This window comes from Platalea leucorodia (genome assembly GCF_965183815.1).
Source record: "Platalea leucorodia genome assembly, chromosome: 1".
Classification (NCBI taxonomy): Eukaryota; Metazoa; Chordata; class Aves; order Pelecaniformes; family Threskiornithidae; genus Platalea; species Platalea leucorodia.
In genome coordinates this window covers 37624766-37642401 of record NC_138823.1, presented here as the reverse complement: position 1 = coordinate 37642401, position 17636 = coordinate 37624766, and the positions used below count along the sequence as shown (strand labels likewise).

Here is a 17636-nt window from a genome sequence, read left to right as displayed (position 1 = left end):
TATATGATTAACTTTATACTCATTTGCAATCCCATGGTTTTATTCCCATGTATAAAACTAAGTGTATGTTCACAAGATTGGGGCCCATTGTGTAATAATTTTGTGATGTATAGCTTCATTCAGATACTTGAAACCCTTCTGTCTTTCAGCGGTTGGTAGTAGCTGTGTGTTAATCATCTTCTTGACACTTCAGTGATAAATCTGATTTTCTCATTTAAAGGCAAGATAGACAAGGGAAAACAGTATCTGTATTATTTTTGACAGGACTTCCTAAATTAATCTTCAGTTCTTATACTTAGCATCTTGGTGTTAATAACAATTCTTACTCAAAGAGAAAATTGTATTCTCTGCAGTAAATAACTGCTGACAATTTTTTGCACTTGACTGAGGGTGGGGGAGTAGGTTTGTTTGTTAATGTGCTTCAGCTACATGGAAAAAATTATCATTTTTCCAAGGAGTCCATTTTCCATGATGTAAAGATACCTGTTTAACAGTCACAGAAAGTGAAGTATTCACAGCCTTTCACAGGTCAGGCTTGGTGCCGTGACCACTTCCCTGGGGAGCCTGTTCCAGTGATGGACCACCCTCTTGGTGAAGAACCTTTTCCTAATGTCCAACCTGAACTTCCCCTGACACAGCTTTGTTCCATTTCCTCGTGTCCTGTTGCTGGTCACCAGAGAGAGGAGATCAGCACCTGCCCCTCCGCTGCCTCCCTTGAGGAAGTTGTAGACTGCGATGAGGTCACCCCTCAGCCTTCTGTTCTCCAAGCTGAACAAGCCAAGTGACTTCAGCCACTCCTCATAAGTCTTGCCCTCGAGGCCTTTCACCATCTTGGTCGCCCTCCTCTGGACACACTCTAATAGTTTGATATCCTTATATTGAGGCGCCCAAAACTGCACACAGTACTCAAGGTGGGGCTGCCCCAGTGCAGTTGAGAGTGGGACAATCACCTCCCTCAACCAGCTAGCTGTGCTGTGCTTGATGCACCCCAGGACAGGGCTGGCCCTTTTGGCTGCCAGGGCACACTGTTAACTCATATGCCACTTGCCATCAACCCAAACCCCCAGATCTCTTTCTGCAGGACTGCTCTCCAGCCTCTCGTCCCCCAACTTGAATTGTGAATATTGCTTCACTGTGTCCTCCATGTGCTTTCTGCATTGGAATTCACCTCCCTGTCACAGGGAAACTAGTCTGTCACTTGCTGTACTCTTACAGGCTGTATTCATTAACTTTCCTCACATGTTGGGAATGTTTGTTATCCTGAGCACTTCTTTCTTCTTTTAATTAGATTATTGTGGGGGAAGCTGCAAGTACTACTATTTCAAAGAAGTAGCAGCATGTAGTAATGATCCCTCAGCGAGACGTTGGACTGGAACCAACAGAACTCAGACACTGGGTCTCTCCAGTGCAGTTCCTGGGAAAGTAATGGAGTCAGCAACTGGCACTGCAGCTTGATTGTGAGGGCCTGGGTTTCTTTTTCCTTATTCAGCAGTCCAATAAAGACACTGAATAAAGATCTGTTCCACATTGCAGAGCAAATTGAGGATATTGTATCCCTTCTCTCAATAGGAAGGAGCAGAAATAAGCATCTCTGATCTCTAGACGGGAGCAAAGAGGTTTAGTTCTGAGTAACAAAGATGATTCAAAGGAGTGTATTTTTCTCTTTGTGGAGGGTGGTACAAGCTGTGAGAAACCTCACAGCTAATGCTATAATTAAAAAACATGATTAATGGCTTTGAGAATAGTATTTGAGAAGTCTCGTTGAGTACCATGACAAAATCACGTTGCCTGACGTATGAAATAAGGAGAATATGGGGTACTTGATGCCAGGAAAGACTCATGGAACACTGGTATCTCTAGTTTTTAGGTGCACTAAGTACTGAAGACCTGTTGAAAAATATGTATCATTAAGTGGGAATACTGATTTTCAGTGGAAGTGAATAACTACTAAATTACATGCAGCATATGGATTTACATTTGGATGACTGATTTTGTGTCTGGGATAATTCTTTGCTTCATTAGCATTCCATCAGCTTTTGTAAGGCATTTATGAAAAGCATGTTTGCAGTCTTGTAAAATAATCATAAAATTGCAGAACTTCAAGATATCGGTGATACTAAAATTGATGCCACCTATATATGGAAGTTTAAAAGACCTATGTTGGTCAAGGTTAATCTGAATGTTTAATAATAGTTCACTAATACCAGGCAGTTTCTTCAAGGTCTGATTGAGTGTTACTGGGAATTAAAGTACTATTAGCAGAATTTGGAATTGACTATACACCAAGTGCATGAGACAAGTAATAGGTAATAATAATTTAGTTTTAATGTAACATATACCTAGTACATCCAAAAGTAGAGGGAATAGTATGGGTTTTATGAGATTAAATGAAACTCTCAAAAGAGTGTATTTGTTATCAGTTGTGAAGAATTTTTGGCTACCTCATCTGTATTTCATTCATATACTTCATAGTTAATGTAGCCTAAAATAATTCAGTTAGTTACATTTTTACCTGGCAACTGAAAGAGGGAGCAATTTGAAATTCATATTAAATGTTTCCAGTTATATCTTGTTAAATTTGATTTAGCAACACTTTTATTAAAAAGTGATAGTTTATTGATCACTAATTACCAGGATTTATGTGATAAGCCAGCAAACTCTCAAAACTAATCCTAATCTTCAATTACAGCATAAGAACAGGAAAGTGAAAACTCTAATTGTCCCATTATTTCCAGGTAATACGTTTTCTTTCATCTATCACTAAACATAAGGAAATGCTACATAAATGAACTGCTATATAAATATCCAGAGGATTAGGCATTGACAGATCAGTGGTAACACGTTGTATATCTGAAAGCCAGGCTGAGTTACTTAAAAAAAGAAGGGGAATTAATTTTGAGCAACTGAAAGGACAGGTTTCACTACTACTTTGACTAAGAAAGATAGTGTAGCCAGTCTGGGGTAGGTGTATTAGTGACGTCTTGTCAAACTGATGAAGGGTCACATTTTTGCCATTAATGTTCTGGATTGCTACAGAGGAAAGACTGTATTTGTCACTGGTTTTGTACTGCTATCTGTTGCTGCTGTAAGGGAGCAAGGTAAGGTATTAATATGTGATAAGGGACCATATAAAAGTGCTGATGGCAATCCTGCTGGTATTGAGCTAATCTTTCAGAAATTCGAACACTGTGAAAATAGGATTAAACTCATTTCCATGTCATAGTTAGTAGTTTTCTACATGAAAAATTTCCTGGAGAAGTTCTGAGAAGAAGCAAGGCTCTTGGGAAACTTCCTCAAGGGGTAATGTACGTACACAGTGGGGAATTTGGGTGATTTTTTGTATGATGCTCTTGTTTCTTAGAGCCCAAAATGAACTAGAGCTTGCAGAGGCCCCATCCATAACCTGATGTCCTAAACTCAAAGCCTGTTCTTCATCTCCAAGGTCCACTTTGTCTTATTAGTGTTCATCTTAGCAGTGGGAAATGAACTATCATTGATCGTACTAAATTTTATATATTTGCAACAGATCTGCCTTCCTGCAACAGGCTGTAAGACAGCCTGAGGTGTTGCCGATACCCTCATGTGGGGCACCAAGCTTCTGTCCCATGTCTTTATCTTGATACTGTAAGGAATCAGAAATTGCTAACTGTAGCAAGTCCTGCCTTAGACCCTTCTGCTAACTTCTGTGCAGTTCCAGTTGTCTGTTACTTAGGTTAAGGACACAAGTCAACAAACCATGTGAATTGTTATAACTATATAGTCCTTAATCCTGTGGGGTCGTGATAACATAAGCACTCAAGGGAGCTGTTCTTTGCTCTCAGCTTTGTTGTTGTGCGATCAATGCCTTAGCAATAATGATTAGTAATTGACATCCTGTTGTTCTGTATATGTAGCTTATTTGGAGTTGATTAATGCCCATAAAGGCAATGGGAAATTTCCCATCATCATTCAATCAAAACTTTAGATAGGAACTGAAAACACAAACTGACTTATAACATCCAATGATCAGGGAATGAGTGATAATGAGTGATGGTTTATGTGTAATCTGATGGCTTTAACCTTCAGATCTGGAGGACATCATGGGCTACAGTAATTTGACAAATGTGTGACATATTTTGTAGAGAGCACTAGTAAGAAAAAGTTGTGCTTTCCTCCCTCACAGCTTAAAAATGGAGCCAAAGACCAAAGGACTAAAACAACAACAGCAGCAACATAAGAAACTGCTGGCTGCCATGCTTTCTCAGGACTCCTTTGATTCTGCTCAAAGCACAGCTCCATCTGTAACCGAAGAAGATATTGACAATGAAGATGATGCAATGGAATTGCTTGGTAACTGCAAAAAATTATGTGTATTTTCTGATACATTTTTATTATAGATTAATCTAAAAAGTGTAATATCCCATCAAACATAGATTAGTTTGATTCTGCTCCCCATGATTGAAGCTAAAGTATCCAGCAGCTGTGTGACGGTTCATAGGGTTTAACTTGCAACTTTCAGGATTGTGTGTGAATAAACTGCTAGCTGCATCAAAATCCCGTGAAATATCAAACGCTTCAGGTGCTTAAAGTAATTAATTTGATTTCCTTCATAAATCGCTTGCAGGTTCTACTTGGAGAATGTATTTATGTACAAGGCACAGAAAGAGCTTTACCAGCTTTCATCTGGTTCTTCTTTTTTTAGCTGTATCACAGTTCTAAGTTCAGTGAATTTTATTTGAGACTTACTAGCTACATAGCTTACACAATGTGAATTTGTAACCTCTCCAGAGGATTTGGTTGTAATTTTCCATTGAATTGAATGTTAAATTGCACTTTAGAAGGCTCTGTGCTCACTTCTTTCTCCCTTTCCTACTATTACTAGTTGTGAAAGGAGGGAAATTGTTGAAGAAAGTTAATTAATAGTCTCTTTTCTACCATTTTTAAAAGCTTCAATGTAAGATGCTTACAGTAGTAGCCATGGATTTCAATATTTTCTTTTCCCAGTTTTTGCTACATAGAACTTTATGTGGGATCAAAGCACAGGAAATAGACAATCTCAGGATAGTTCAGCTAGAGCAGGTTGCTCTGAACATTGTTCAGTTGGGTTTTGACTCTCTCCAAAGATGGAGACTCTACGACGTCTCTGGGCAACCTGTTCCAGTGCTTGACCATGCTTGTGGTAAAAAAGTTTTTTGTTATGCTTAAATAATTGTGAATGAATATATACTTTCTTTTTTTCAGTAGTTTTAAGTTTGATACATGCATTTGTTTTTACAGAAAAGAAGAGATAATGGGCTGGGTCACTCAGGTGTGACAGTGGGTCAATTAGTTCTTTGTGTTTGAAGGAAGTCACACTGTGACTGTGGGCTTGCAGTCTTCATGGAATCAGTTGTTATTTCCAGAACTAATCCATGGATTCCAGTGAAGGCCTTAATTAGTCTGTAGCTGCGTTATCTCCTTATTTCCTCCTGCAATTTACAGATCTTTCCAACTTTATCAGTGTGACATAAAAAGCAAGCTGAATGGGTGTCTTGTACTGGTATAAACCACAGGACTCCTAAAGTAGTATTCTGTGGCATCTGGAAGGTACAGTAGGTAAGTGTGTGTGTGTGGTGTTACTGGCCTCATTATGTATCACATACAGAATAGAATCTTTTGTTAACTTCTGTGGAGATAGTGGGGAAAAGGTATCCAATAGACGTGTAGGGCTTTCCTTTTAGACATTTGAATCCCTCAAGGTATCTGGAACCAGAAAGGCAGTATAAAGGAAATTTTTTTTTCTAGTGCCTTGACTTTTGGGCAGAATATTGTCTGTGTACAAACAAGTGGTTTTTTTTTTTTTAATAAGGACTCAATTGTAAGAATCCATTATGGTTTTGTGCCATGCAAAACCTGGAACACTTTTCTATCATGCATTTCATCAAAACTGACGAAGTTTATACAAAATCAACTTAAAACCAGGAAAGGGCACAAACAGGACCTCTGGTTCAAGTAGAGTGTTATAGAAGTGATTCAGAGATTCTGAAGCAAAATCATGGCATATTTGAGGAATAGCCATGGTTATAGTGATTGTAATGTAGCCATGTTATAGTAGCTACCACTGATATATGCACATCTTGGTGTTGAAAGCACTGTGCTGGCAAAGACTGGCATTTATTTTAATTCTTATTTTGCTGACAGTATGTGGTTTATATTTGATATAACAATTAGGCTACATCCTGCAGAACTGCTCAAAGCTTGAGGTTATGGTAAAGCGTTACACAGGAAGGGCGTTTTATTTTCTTTTGAAGGTAACATAAAAAACTTAAGTTTCTATGAGCAAAGATAGGTATTTTTCATTGCTGTGTTTTCCAGATCAGTAACTGTATGATACTGGGATTGAATTTTTTTATTATGTACTGCATATAATCCATTAACTGCTTTGATGCTTTTTACACTGCTTATATGCAGTATAACTAATTTCAAATCATGGCTTTCTGCCATCACTGAATTGCAGGGCATTGTTGCATATAGCTGCTTGACTTGTTCCCTTTAGAGTTCAGTATTCATTGCTTATTCAGCCCTTTCTTAAAAAATTACAAAACCTTGTGCTCCTAAGTCTGGATTCTGGGAAAACAAATTCTACTATTTATAGCAGATGATTTTACTGTGTACCCTACTTACAATGCAGGTTTTTTGCAGAACACAAACTTCCATCTTTATGTGTGTTTAAGAGAATCTTTTTCAGAGTTTAGTTGATTTATTTAGGTATTAAAAGCACGAAACTGACTGTTGGTATATTTTCTTTTAAAAAAAACATCCTAGTACTCACATCAGAATTGTCAATGAAGGTTTAGCTAGAATGAAACATTCCAAATAGAAGAAACAATTAAGCTGTTATACTTCTGTTATCCATTTCAAACGAAATATATGTGCAAAGATGAAGAAGAATACTATGGGGCTACATTCTGATTTCAGTTATCACTCTTTATGTATAGCATAAGATGCATAGGAGGGCTGTTAACACACTGGTAACTTTCTAAGCATGTCCAGTTATGCAGGTGGCTGAAATAGATTACTGGCAGATAACATCATAGTGGAAAGGATTTTCCTGACTTTAAGAAGCTGAGAAATGCAACTGTAAAATCACATGTATTTGTAAATGTAAAAGGGTAATGCAGTTGAGGTCTGTGACTGAAAATGATACCAAGCAGCTTGTTTTGTATACATCATAATGCCAAGTATTCTGTTTTGTAAATCTAATCGGGAGCTGAAGTAGTTCTTTGTGAAACTCTGCAGTCCTTTTGGAATTCCATGACATTTGGGCTTAAGCTGTCTTTCGCATTTGGCTGAAGTCCACTGAGACTTTGAAATCATGTTATTCCCTCAGTATCTCACTGATGTCCATTGGAGAGGACTGAACTGTATTTTCCCTGAAATTGCCGGGAATATTGATTGAACAGTCACCAAAGCATGACTCATTTGGTTTTGAAAAATCAATTGTTTGATTAACTGTAAGAATGTCATTGTTTAAATGTATTGCTATGCATAAACATACACACGGTAAAAGCATAAGTTTTTTTGTAGCATACTTGGACTTAAATGTACCTTCTTGAGCTTTTTACAAGTAAGGGAGATGAAGAAGAAATTCTGTATTGTTTTACACAATATTGATATTTAGTCATAATGCTCAATCACTTCTTTCCTTGTTGTTGTCCAATCTTTATGCATGCTCACAATATTAAAAACATTACCATATGTTAATACATGCTATGCAATAGTTAACTATGAAGCACCACTCCAAAGATAAGTCTACCGAGGAAGCTCCCACAGGTGTGGTTGAAGTGAAATTGAAGTCCATTTCCTGCAGGTACATTGATGCATATGCCAGTGTGTATGATTCTGAAAAGCCTCCATGATTTCAATGCAAATAATCATATATCTGAGCTAAATTTAAGTGTTTGCAGCATCGGGACTTGTAAAACCATCTCTTCTTTTCTTCGGAGCTGGTTTCACAGTAATAGTGGGGTTTTTTCTCAATGTAGAAATCTTGAGTGAAAGTTCAGTGATTGTCTGCCTCATGTTTATTATGTGTAATTCTTGCTATGCGGTAACAAACCGGAATCTTTAAAGATAGAAATGCACTTTAAGTAGTAATATATTTTTTAGCTATTGCTATCAAGAGATACCTGATGTCTTCTGTTTGCTTTAATAACTCTTCTTCTAATCTTTAGAATTTCTTTTTTCCTCAAGAGCTTACCAAATGTTAATTACTTAATCACTGTAACACCCCTGAAAGATTGGCTAGTGATATATTTACATTCTATAACAAGAGGAGATAAACAGAATTCAGTGGAGATTGCCTGTAGGATGAGACATTAACTCAGTGTCTGGTAGTCTACCCCTTATATAGTCTATACTGCTTTTCTAATAAGTCTCTGAATGCTTTAATGAAAGAGTGTCCAATCTGCAGTGCTTTCAGTACATTTCCTCTGGTTCAACAGACATTCCTGATTTCCCTGTTTCCTAGAGGTCTTTGGCAACATGCGGGAAACAGACTCTAGACCTGATAAATTATTCTAATATTAGCAGCAGGTTGTTCCTCTTTGTTGTCTCTCCCAGCTGGGCAAAAACTCCTCCTCTGTTATGTGACTAGAATACATCATTTGCGAGAAGAGAGGCCACAAGGCCCTGGGAAAGATGGTATATGAGTTGTACTACACCGTCAGAACAGTTTTCTGGCCCACAGCCTGTTTTGTTGGGGTTTAAGTAGAATGATTGTGTGGGAGAAAGCTGTGTGAATTGCTCATCATGTCCCCTTTGGCTGACTTCTTTTTTTGGAAGCTATTGGAAAATCGGCAACATTACCAGTGAGCATCTGCTGTGTAGTGCATGCACAGAAGCTGACAACACTGGGAGACAGTAGGCCTCATCTGCATGCAGAGACTGGCTGTACTATACATTGCAAAATTTTCAGTGGCAGATGTAATGCGCTGGTGCAAGTGTGTGTTACAGATCTCTGTTAGAAGGGCACTCAGACTGCATAAGGTGTGGATTTAAATACCTTTTTGAGGTGGAAAAAGGGGATAGCATAGATAATCTTACATCCTTTCAGACACTGGGAACCCCAAGTTGTGCAACATTGACCTCTGGTCATGGCATGGTACACTGCACAGATCCTGTCGTGCTAAGGTTCACTAGCATTACAGTCCTTAGAGCTCTTAGAAGTAAATAATGTAGTTTAGTTTTCCTTATAAGTAAAGAATTTCATTCAGCATTTCTACTGTCAAGCAAAACGATGTTCACGATAAGACCATGCAGGTGGTATAATTGCCAAATGCCAAGTGGGAGCTGCCTACAGTCTTCTCCCTTACGATTAGCAGGCTAACTTTATCCTGTGGCCAAGTGGTATGTGCAGCACAGCACAGACCTGTGCCTGCTCAGGTCAATTCTTGTGTGGATCATGAACTCCTCGTTGCACGATGGTCCTCAGGTTCGAATCACCAGCAAGCAGGAAAGTCAGTGTAGCACAGTAGTTTCATGCCACTGGAAGAAGATAAGTTTTCTGTCTAGTCAGAGGTGGTGATCACTGCTTGAGCCCAAGTAATGGGAAAGTGATAATGCCAGCGTTATTTGTCTCATGTTCTTATCACTGAATGCTGATTCTCACTCAATGCAATAATAAACATTGATGTTCTCAGATTCCAAGAAAATATTTAGCAAGGTATGACCCAGCATTCTTTTCCTCTTAAAAAAAATGTAAAATTGTTTATCTTATTATATGTTTTCAAAAGTGAAGTGAAATGTCTTGTATGCATGACTTGACTATCTGCATTACTACTGCACTCCTAGTGTAATTTCTGAAAAAATTACTGTGTAAATAATACTTAGATGCAGCTTTTTTGGAAATTGCCATAGATCTACATGCTTCCATTTCTAATATCTTACAGACTGGTGGTCATAGCTTTTATGAAGCTATTCGTATTAAGTTTTCTGTTTCCTTCAAATTTCCTTCACATTTCAACAGTTCAGAGGAGGCATGCTCTGTATCTAAAAGAGAAAGAAAAAAACCCACTGGTTTACTGCTTTTTTTCACTTGCATTACCTCCCAAAGTGTGTAAAGCATTTACATACTTTTGTGCTCCGTGATGGTTATTATTAGCATATGAGCAGTCATGATGTTACTGCTCTGTGAATGATACAACTAGTATGACTGAAATATCTTAAGCTTTACTTTTGTGAGATATAATTGACTTTTAAAGTGATAGGTATTTGACATTCAGTGGCTTTTTCTTTAGAGTCTGATGTGGAAGATATAGTTCATCCCCATTTGAACAGAACTATTTGAATCTAGGAAAAATATCAATAAATGCAATTTACTGTTATGACAGTTTCTAAAAGGTCTGATCTCTAGTCTTCTGTTTATCTTCCATTTATCTTCAATCTTCTATCTGTATGGTAGGCAATTTCTGATAATCTTGATTACCGGGTACTTTGAAACTCCTGAGAGATTTAGAATTTGGGTAGACAATGACCAGTTGAAGGCAAAAGTTCCAAAAGGTGTTTTTTCCCTCTTTATGGGTTGTCCCCAGCAAGCAGCTAAGGACCACAGAGCCCCTGACTCATTCACTGCCCCACAGTGCTAGGGGGGAGAGAGTAGGAAGAGCAAAAGCAAGAAAACTCATGGGTTGAGATAACAGTAGTTTAATAATTGAAAGGAAGAGGAAGAAGAAAGAAAGAAATAAAAAAGAAAGAAAGAAACCCCCAAAACCTAAAACAAGTGATGCCAGAGCAATCACTCATCACCTCCCACAAGCAGACCAATGCCTAGCCAGCCCCCAAGCAACAGCTACTTTGGAAAAAGCCACCCCTCAGTTTTTATTGGTGACCATGACATTATATGGCCTGGAATATCCCTTTGGTCGATTCGGGTCAGCTGTCCCAGTTGTCTCCCCTCCCAGCCTCTTGCCCACCTGCTGTGGGCCACAGTGAGAAACAGAGAAAACCTTGACCCTGTGCAAGCACCATTCAGCAATAGCTAAAAGATTGGTGTGTTATCAGCACTAGTGTAGTCACAAATCTAAAACACAGCACCATGTGAGCTGCTATGAAGACCCAGGACATCCCTTAAAGATATTTTTTCCAAGTCACTACTGTCTTTTTGAAGATTGAGAGGTTGTATTGACGTGATGGAAGGTTTCTTCTACTCTCTCTGTCATTTCTAGGGACATAGTTCTCATTTCTTTTAGAAATGAGAACTCCTTTTCTCCTCCTGAGATAGGTTGATCAGTGTACGTTTAGATCTCTTGCAACTGTTCCCCAATTTTATATTGCCTTTCACTTACAGGTGATTCTGTTCTCCCCATGGGTGTTTTAGACCATAACTGTGGATTCCAGAATGTCTTTCACACTTGCCCCATGTCTCTTGTGTTCTTTGCTTCTGAATTAGTCTTTGTCGTGCACAAAGGCCTTAGCGTAGCACTGAGAAGTGACCATAGTTGTCACAGAGGGTACAGTTTGTAAGTGATGGTATTTGGCTGTAATTCTTATGCTATTACATAAGTGTCCTGTAAGTGATAAAGACTGTAAGACCTGTAGAGCTCAATAGAGAGCATTATGGTTACTATTCAGACAACTGTTCGTCTTCTGTGGACTTATATAAACATTCTTTCCTTCAGGAGGTCATATTTGCAGTAACTTCTTTCTTTCACTCTTCTGTTTTAACATATATACTCTGTTATTTCTTTACTGTGGTTGGTTATGTGGAGTTTACCTGGAGGGATCCGTGTGCACATGGATCTGATCTTGAGAATGTGTAATAAATATTGAAGTCTAGAGGAAAGGGTAGGGGAAAAAGAACAGCAAAGAAACCACCAAGGTTGTTGAAAGGAATTTCTCTTTTAAAAATGGGCAATTATGGATAACTTCTGTTTCTATCTTCAGGCTACAGTGATTAGCTTACTCTAACTGTAGTAAGTCTCATTAAATCTTTATCTTTTTTGCTTTTAATGCAATATATGAATTGTTATGCTGTGCCTCAAACAATTAATAATGTAAATGCTCATCATTTTTATGCAAATGTAGTATACAAATAATGCCAGAATTGGTAAATCAGTTGGAGTAATTATTTTTACAAAACAGCTAAGGTGAGAAATAATCTCAAAAAGTATTTTTTTTTTTATGGCATTTCACTGAATTTTTAACTACAACATTATTGCAGATACCTTCAACAGTAGTTTTTACCAGATTCCTTGATCTGCAGGAGTATTGTCTAGAGAGAAGCCATAAACTTTAAATCTACTACTAATTTTAAAGCAATGTTTTCAGGCATTATGCTTGTCACTGAACACCTGTGTAAAAGTTTAACAAATACCGTATTCAATATTTTTTTCTTTCTGCCAATATATAAAGTCACTGAAGCAAGGGAGATGCGCAGGTCTTTTTTATGTCATTCATGGAATTAATTGGTTTCAGTTCATCTTGTGGTCCTATGCTAAAAGACAGCAACATCAGTGAGAATCTTTTAGTTGATCTGAGTTTGAGCAAAGCTCTAAATGGTTATTCGAAGAACAGGGATTTGGTGTTTAAAGTCTTAAAATAATGGAATCCTGCTCTTGAATTTTACTGTCAATAATACTGCAGGTGTTTGATGTTTAAATAGCATGTTTAGACTGACAATAATTTCTAGTAAGCTTAGTAAGTTCCATAGTTTGGTTAAGAGAGTGTTTGTAAGGTTAGAATAAATTATGAATTGAATTAGTCACTGCAACACTTGTGTAGTTATTTCTGGTTTGATAAGCATAAAATGGGTTGAAACTGAAGTTGATTGTGCTTCATATTGCTAAAGGAAAAATGGAGAGAGAAAATCAATTATAGTTAGAGATACTAGATTCTCTTGAGTTGAAATGAGTTACATGAGCTAATAAAAAGCTTCAAAAGAATGATTCATTTTCAAGAAACGTGTGTACTGAATATCATGATGTGCAGGAGCCTAAAATGTCATTTGTTTACAGTTCACACAAGGAAACAAAGCTTATTTTAAGCCTATACCTAAAGAACAGAGCAGGGACACTGTAATCCTAGTCCCCTGGCTGTCCACATCAGAGACCTAAATGTCTGTACTAACATAGCCTTTTTATGACCTGTATGCCTGGGATTTCTTCTAAAGGAAGGCACCATGGTATATATCACTCATTATGATGTGATGTTGATCCCAATATTATGGAATCAGACTGATACTCTTCTACGCTTGTAAATGCTTGCAGTTCTGATGTCTAATGGCTGTGAAGACACAGAAGTCCCTTTAGAGAAGCTATAAGAAGCTTCCTCCCACCCCAACACCATTTATAAGAAAGACAAGAAGGTGATTCTCACAGCTGTTCCCCCATCTTATTTCTTTGCCCGCCTCCAAATGTGCCAACCACATCAGGTGTTGGGCAAGTAGTAAAGAGCTGTGGTTGAGTCAGGTGGCATATTTTAGGTAACATTTTAAGCTATGTACTTTAAGAAAGTATCTTTTCATGAGTTCAGCGTAGTTGTTTTGTGAAATGCATTGCCACAGAAAATTGTGGAGACTACAAGTGTAAATATACAAAACTAGATACATTCACAGAAGATAGATCAATACCATTTCACTAAATACGTTCCTTCTGGTACATTCTCTATCTCAGTCCAAAAGTGTAAATTGCAGGTAACTGAGAGGATCTTTACTTACTGTCTGTATGCTGCTGGCTACTTTGAGTCAGTAGACTATGCTAGCTGCTCCTCAGGTCTGATCCAGCACAAATACTTCATGTACCTTGGTGTCTCCCATCATTTGAAGAGGTATAATCTGAACCTGTATATCTGAGGACTGCATGCTGTATAATTCTGATCCTTTCTTGAAATTTTAGTGGCTGAGAATGGCCAAGGATTTTCAATAAATATAATTTTAGAGAATAGATGAGCTGTGATAGGAAAAACGATAGATCTAATAGGTGTTTATTTGCCTATGTGATAAGGGCAAGGTAAGGACTTCAACCTTCCTCGTCTTCTACATTCCTAGTGATTGTCTTTAGCATCACACATCCTGCTTTGCTATATGCTTTGTGGCTCTTAAAATAAGGCCAGACATTCCATAGTGTATTCTGTTATTTTTTCTGAATAAAAGTGTATTTTATTGGGAAAATACCAGATGAACTATACTAGTGAACTATCTTAGACAACATGTTCAGTAGTAGGTAGAAAGCTCACATGTTGCTTATATGTAGAAGGTAAACATTTGCTTTACTGTGTTGAATCAGGGCTTAAATGACCAAGCATTGCTATGGTATGGTTACTGGAGTTAGAACAATAGGTTACTAGAGCTAGGGTGAACAAGATACAACTGATTACTGATTTTTCCTTTATAAGAATCATGGGGCTTGAGTTGAAACTGTCTGTAGACAAGTTCAAAACAAATAAAAGGACATATATTTTCATGTACTGCACAATTAATCTATGGATTTATTTGCTAATGGTGTTGTGGATGCCAAAAATTTACATATGCTGAAAATGACATGGGCAGGTTAATGGAAGAAAAATACATTAAGGCCTGCGAGATATAGATACTACCTCTGCTTCAGAAAGTCCCTGGCCATAAATCAGCTGGGGCTGAGGGATTATGCTAATAAAGTACCGTATGTACTTGCCCTGTTCTTGTACTCATCCCTAGGAGTGGGATATCCCTAGGATGCTGGATAAATGGATGTCTCAGCTACTTTGTACTTGTTAAGGACACTTAGGTTAGTTTAGATGTACTGCTGGGAAATCCTCCAGTGCCAATATATAAGGAAATCCAGCAACGGATATAATTTCTTTTGTGCCTGGATCTGTTTTAGTGAGGCCTCTGACTCTCCAGTATTAGTAATCTGCAATAACCTCTGCATGTACTTGTTCTTTAGTTTACACTGAAGCTCAAACTATGAATGTCCGAGTTCAGAAGCTGGTTGGGGAGATCTGGCCCGCCCGATTGACTAGTCTGTGTGCTAAACTGCTGCCAGTTCCTGAGCAATCTCATTCTCTTTTTGGAGCATGCAGGGAAAGGAAGCATGAAAGAAAGAGTCATTTACAACTGTCAAGCTTGTACTTTGGTAAAAAATGACAGGATTTCTTCACTTGGAGATTCAGAAGGAAGCAATGGAACTGTGTGAGCTCTGGTGAGGCTTCCTTACTACTCAGTTATGCACAAGTCTGAAATCACTGTCTTTGTGGTGGGAGAATAGGATCGATCGATGCAGAGTTATCGGACAATTTAGGGAGGTGGCAGCAGAGCAAGAGGTAGTATGATTATCTGATTTCAGGTATCATAACCCCTTACTGCTAGTGTTTGACCTGCTTCAGTGAATTCCTCGGCTTTGGGGCTCTTTTCAGCTATTGAGGAGAGATTGTACATCAGAGTAGTAGATAGGGAGGCTTATTCAAAGAGACATTTGTGAATTTAATTCATATTGGGAGGCAAGGATGTGAAGGCAAAAAATTATATCCAAACACAGCAGAGCTTAAAGTAATTTTTCATGTTAATATGTGGCAGATTAGTGTTATGTTTCTCTGAATTGTTAGAGCGTCCTTTCCTCTGAATGAATTGTCCTTTATTTTATACACAGATAAGTTGCTCACAAGAAGATAATTACTGCCAGTAAGGGCACTTGGAGAAGTATAAATTTAGCAGGGTTTTGGTGGGTGGCAATAGAGATTTATTTATATATTAAAAAAGTAATATAGTAAATATAAATAAATATAAATATAAATAAAACAATAATAAATATAAATAAAATATATTTATTACAAGAGAAATTCCTAGGTATTACACCCCAAATCATGGTGCTGTTTATAATATCTGACAGAATATGATGTATATAACAACATAAAGTAAGAATTGAAACAAAATGAACAAAGACAAAACTATGAATGAAATGCTTCAAAACGTGGTTTTCTGTCTTTCTTTCTAAACTGGAGTTTGTTGAAAAGAAGGTGTTGGAGATCCCTGTAGAAAACCCGATTCCATTGTCATGCGCTGCACAACACCAGAGCACCTTTTCCAAAAATTCATATCATGTTTTTCTGATACATTTATTACTTGGTGAAGCCTTTCCAATAGCTGAAACTGTAATTTAATGCTACTTACATAAAATAGTTTTTTATGTACATTTCATAAAGCATATAGATGTTTTAGGTTCTCGTTCAGTTAGTGGAAAGTGCATGAAATTTCTGAAGTAAAATATTTCTTGAATCTGTGCACCCAAAACTAAGGCAGTTGTATAGTAAATACAGAACATAATGAACACCTTATCTTCTTATGTAAGTATTATGGTTAAAACCTTGTTAGGTATTGTTTTCCAGTAGTTTATACAGTATTTGCTTCGTTTTTCTGTTTTATTTGGTTTTGATAGTTGAGTTTGGCACTATACATGTGTTTGAGACATAGGTTATTTGTCTTTCATTCCTAACTCATATATTAAAGTAAAGTAACTCATATATTAAAGTAAGTTTTAATTACTGCTTTTTTTTTAATGTTTTTTTATGTTATTCAGTGATTCAGTGGCTTCTATTAAGAGTTAGATTTGAAACTTCTGTTTAGCCTGTTTCCCCCCCAAGACTGATGATGTATGCCATGTAAAATGATCACCAGAATGCATTCATAATCAAAATATGTAATTTTTGTTACATTCATAATCTTATAAATATAATTTTACATGACTTAGTGAAATGGTATTGGCACTTGGCAAGGCAGGAGCTTACTTCCTTCTCATGTGGAGCACTATGGCTCTTTCAGCAGGGTTTTGGGAGAAACTAATAACTCTTCAGTATTAGACTGAGTGCTGAAGCTACTCCTTCTTCTGCCGTTAAAGAAAAGTAAAAATAGGGAGGAGAAGGTACATAAATGTTATATGTTAATGTAGGTAAATATCACTTACATGAGAACTTCACTTAAGTTACCACATGTGAATAGCTTCTGGAAGGGAAAACAGGGTATTTTGATAAATCACATCCTCAAGTTGTCACAGAACTCGAGAATCACAGCACTGTGACCTAGTCTCAAAGACAGAGTCAGCTTTTAGGCAACGAGCAATGAAAAGGTTCAATCTGCTTGAATCTCTTACTTAAAAAGTCTTGTGAAAGTTAAATGTGTGTGGTTGAAATACATAGCTGTACTCAAAATAGTGTAAGGCACAAGCAGGTCAGAGACTCAGTGGCAGCAGAAATAGTCACTTTTTCAGGCTTTGCTTTAACTGTTTTCTGCATCTTTCTCTCTGTGTGTCTCAGTAGATCAATTACATTTGTTTCTGTTTCAGGTGGAGTATTTAATGGAGTTGATCCCAAGTCTGATAGTGCTAGAATGGGGCCATGGGCTAGGGTTTTATGCATGCCATTACAGTCATGAGAAACCAGGGATCTAATACATCGCTGTCCTCTCACTCTCCTTCACACAACCAACTGTCTTTTGATATGGAACGTAGCATTTGATCACTAAGTGCTAGGTACAATTCGGGGGACTTCATGTGGAGTAGTCACATGTAGTTTGCCTTGAAATGATAAGCATTTATCTTATTGCTTGAAGTTAGGTAATCTTTTCTATATTTACTGTTTAGGTTATACTCTTACAGTATCTCTTTGCCCCTGAATCACTCATGAGTTCATTCTTGCGTTAATTATTCCTG

At 37.5% G+C, this 17636-nt stretch overlaps 1 protein-coding gene across 1 annotated transcript in view; it reads left to right on the top strand.

Annotated features, from left to right (window-relative positions):
* The window catches only part of LOC309586750 (uncharacterized protein C8orf34 homolog), a gene marked incomplete at both ends in the record, with an annotated part of 200211 nt that overhangs the window by 63727 nt on the left and 118848 nt on the right, over nucleotides 1-17636 (top strand). Inside the window, one exon of the mRNA XM_082304141.1 lies at nucleotides 4163-4329. Coding sequence (XP_082160267.1) covers nucleotides 4163-4329 — 167 coding nt within the window. The remainder of the gene's footprint in view (nucleotides 1-4162; nucleotides 4330-17636) is intronic.